This window comes from Monodelphis domestica, chromosome 5, assembly GCF_027887165.1.
Source record: "Monodelphis domestica isolate mMonDom1 chromosome 5, mMonDom1.pri, whole genome shotgun sequence".
Lineage (NCBI taxonomy): Eukaryota > Metazoa > Chordata > Mammalia > Didelphimorphia > Didelphidae > Monodelphis > Monodelphis domestica.
In genome coordinates, this window is record NC_077231.1 from 218184393 (window position 1) to 218187122 (window position 2730).

Below are 2730 nucleotides of genomic sequence, written 5' to 3' on the forward strand. Positions count from 1 at the left end.
AAATTTTAGCCCTGAGAACTTTACAAAATTTTCCTTACTCTTTGATGACTATTACAAGACAAAAGCTTTAAATCTTTAATAAAACAAATAAAATATAATTTATTCATTAAATATTCATAATGTTAACTGAAATGCAAAAATGGGCAATACACTTGTTTCCATACATACACACAAACACATGTATATTTGAGTAAAAGTAGAAAATAAGGGATTAGGTAGACCAAGAAGTTGGATTTAAAAGGAAGGCAGAAAATATTATTAGGGAAAAAAAGAATTGGATATAACTATCAAAGTTTATAGTATGAGAAGCATGTTATCTACCTTCTGCCAGAGAAATGATAGACTCAGGGAGAAGACTGAGACAGATATTTTTCTGGGCATGACCAATGAGGAAATTTGTTTTGCTTGATGATATATGTCTATTATAAGAACTTTCTTTTTCAGGGAAGAGGGCAGAGGATGGAGAGGAAATAGATTTATTTTCAATGAAGAATAATTTTCTATATATAAGGGAGGATTTGTGATTCAGGAGTGCTTCCAAGAATAACAACCCCATTAACCAGTTGGCTTGGTCTTGGTTAAATCAGAGCCTAGGTTATACGACCACCAAAATCCTTTAAGTCATCTTCTCAAAATAAGCAGTAGTGGGGTGTCCTAAAGAGCTTTTTTATATTGATTTTGTATTCTGGTTGCTCTCAATTCAGTAGCTCAAGGAATTTTTGACATCAAATGTTAAAATAAAAGTTATTTCCTACTATAAAAACAGAAGCACATCACAGAAGCTTACAAGGATACAGTCCTTGAGTTATAAGCAATACATAAACTGAATTCAGACATGCTGTCTTCCTGAGGCAGCTCAACTCATTCATTGTTTCACAATCTGTTTTCTCTTAAATTCCACTGTTTTTGTTTCTCAGCCTCTTGCTATTCTTTCCTTCCTCTCTTCTTCCCTTATCTCTCTCTTTCTCATTCTTTTTGGGTTTTTTTGTCATTGCTTTTGTGTTTCTCTTCTCTCATCTCTATTCTCTCTCCCTCTTCTCCTTTTTTCTCTCCTTTTCCTCTCACTTTTTCTCATTCTCATTTATGTTTTTCTATTTCTCTGTTTCTCTGAACACCTACATCTCTGATATTCTCTGTATATGTTCATTTCATTTAACTTCATATGTCTTTCTCTATTTCTCTTTCTTTTCCTCCTTTTTTCTCCCTCTCTATTTCTCTTTCATGATTTCTCTGCCCATATGTTTTTCTCCTTCCACCCCTCCTTCCAAGCCCCTTCTCAATATCTCTTTATTACTTTTAGTACAGGTGACCCAGGCCTGGAATATGTCAAATCTAAGTCACCCATCTGAATTCATCCTGTTGGGTTTCACAACCTTTGGTGAGCTACAGGTGGTTCTCTATGGACCCTTCCTGGTACTTTATCTTTTGGCTTTCATGGGAAATGTCATCATTATTGCTATGGTCTTTGCTGATGCCCACCTACACACCCCCATGTATTTCTTCTTGGGGAATTTTGCCTTACTAGAGATCTTGGTCACCATGACAGCAGTGCCCAAGATGCTTTCAGACCTCCTTGTCTCCAACAAGACAATTTCCTTTACCTCCTGCATGGTCCAATTCTATTTCTATTTCTCCTTTGGCTCTACCTCCTTCCTCATCTTGGCAGACATGGCTCTGGACCGCTTTGTGGCCATCTGCCACCCTCTACGCTATGGGACCCTTATGAGCTGGGCAGTATGTGCCTGGATGGCAGGGACAGCTTGGGCAGCACCCTTCCTGGCCATGGTGCCCACTGTTTTATCCCGGGTGCAACTTTCCTATTGCCATGGCAACATCATTAACCACTTCTTCTGTGACAATGCCCCACTGCTACAGCTAGTCTGCTCAGATACATCCCTTCTAGAGTTCTGGGACTTCATTTTGTCTTTGGCCTTTGTCCTTAGCTCCTTCCTGATTACCCTTATTTCCTATGGCTACATTGTGACCACTGTGTTGCGTATTCCTTCTACACGTGGCCGTCAAAAGGCTTTCTCTACCTGTAGTTCCCACCTCACCCTGGTCTTCATTGGCTATAGTAGTACAATCTTTGTCTATGTTCAACCTAGAAAAACTCACTCTGTGGAACTCAATAAGATGGTGGTCTTAGTCACTTCCATCCTGACCCCTGTCCTTAATCCCTTCATCCTCACTTTCCGCAATGAAACTGTAAAGACCGTTATCCAAGGACAAATTCAGAGGCTAAAGGATTTGAAGAATTCGCCATGAGTGGAAGTTGTTGGCTCCATTCAGAAATATAAAATAACAGAGACTAACTGCCTCAGAAGCAATGATCCATTCCATCACATGAAGAGGCAGGCCACTAGACTATATGATGAGATCATGGGGTGGTGCCTTTACCATCTCTTTTTTTTTTCTTTTTGATTCCATCCATGAGCTCTGCTACCACTTCTACTTATTTTGAACCTTCACCTGCCTCAGGGAAAGTGCTCCCTGTGCTAACCTGATCTGACTTTGAGTCTCTGAATGCATTGTAGACACAGAACAGATGGGACAGTGAGTCAAGAAGAAATATTTATACAAGTCACCTATCAAGGGGTTCAAGGATCAGGAATGAGAGTATCTATACAAGAGACTCTATTCTGATTATGTACTGATTTTTATGAATGAAGGTGTCCTCTGGTTATGTTATGGGTTATGCTTCTAAATGTATCTATAGTGAATATACTGAGA

At 39.1% G+C, this 2730-nt stretch overlaps 1 protein-coding gene across 1 annotated transcript; it reads left to right on the forward strand.

Moving 5' to 3' along the window:
- Positions 1-1323: 1323 nt before the first annotated feature.
- LOC100011513 (olfactory receptor 6V1-like) lies at positions 1324-2265 on the forward strand. The gene has a single exon (XM_056800663.1). It carries the CDS (start codon positions 1324-1326, stop codon positions 2263-2265), a length of 942 nt encoding a protein of 313 aa, XP_056656641.1.
- The last annotated feature ends 465 nt before the right edge of the window (positions 2266-2730 follow it).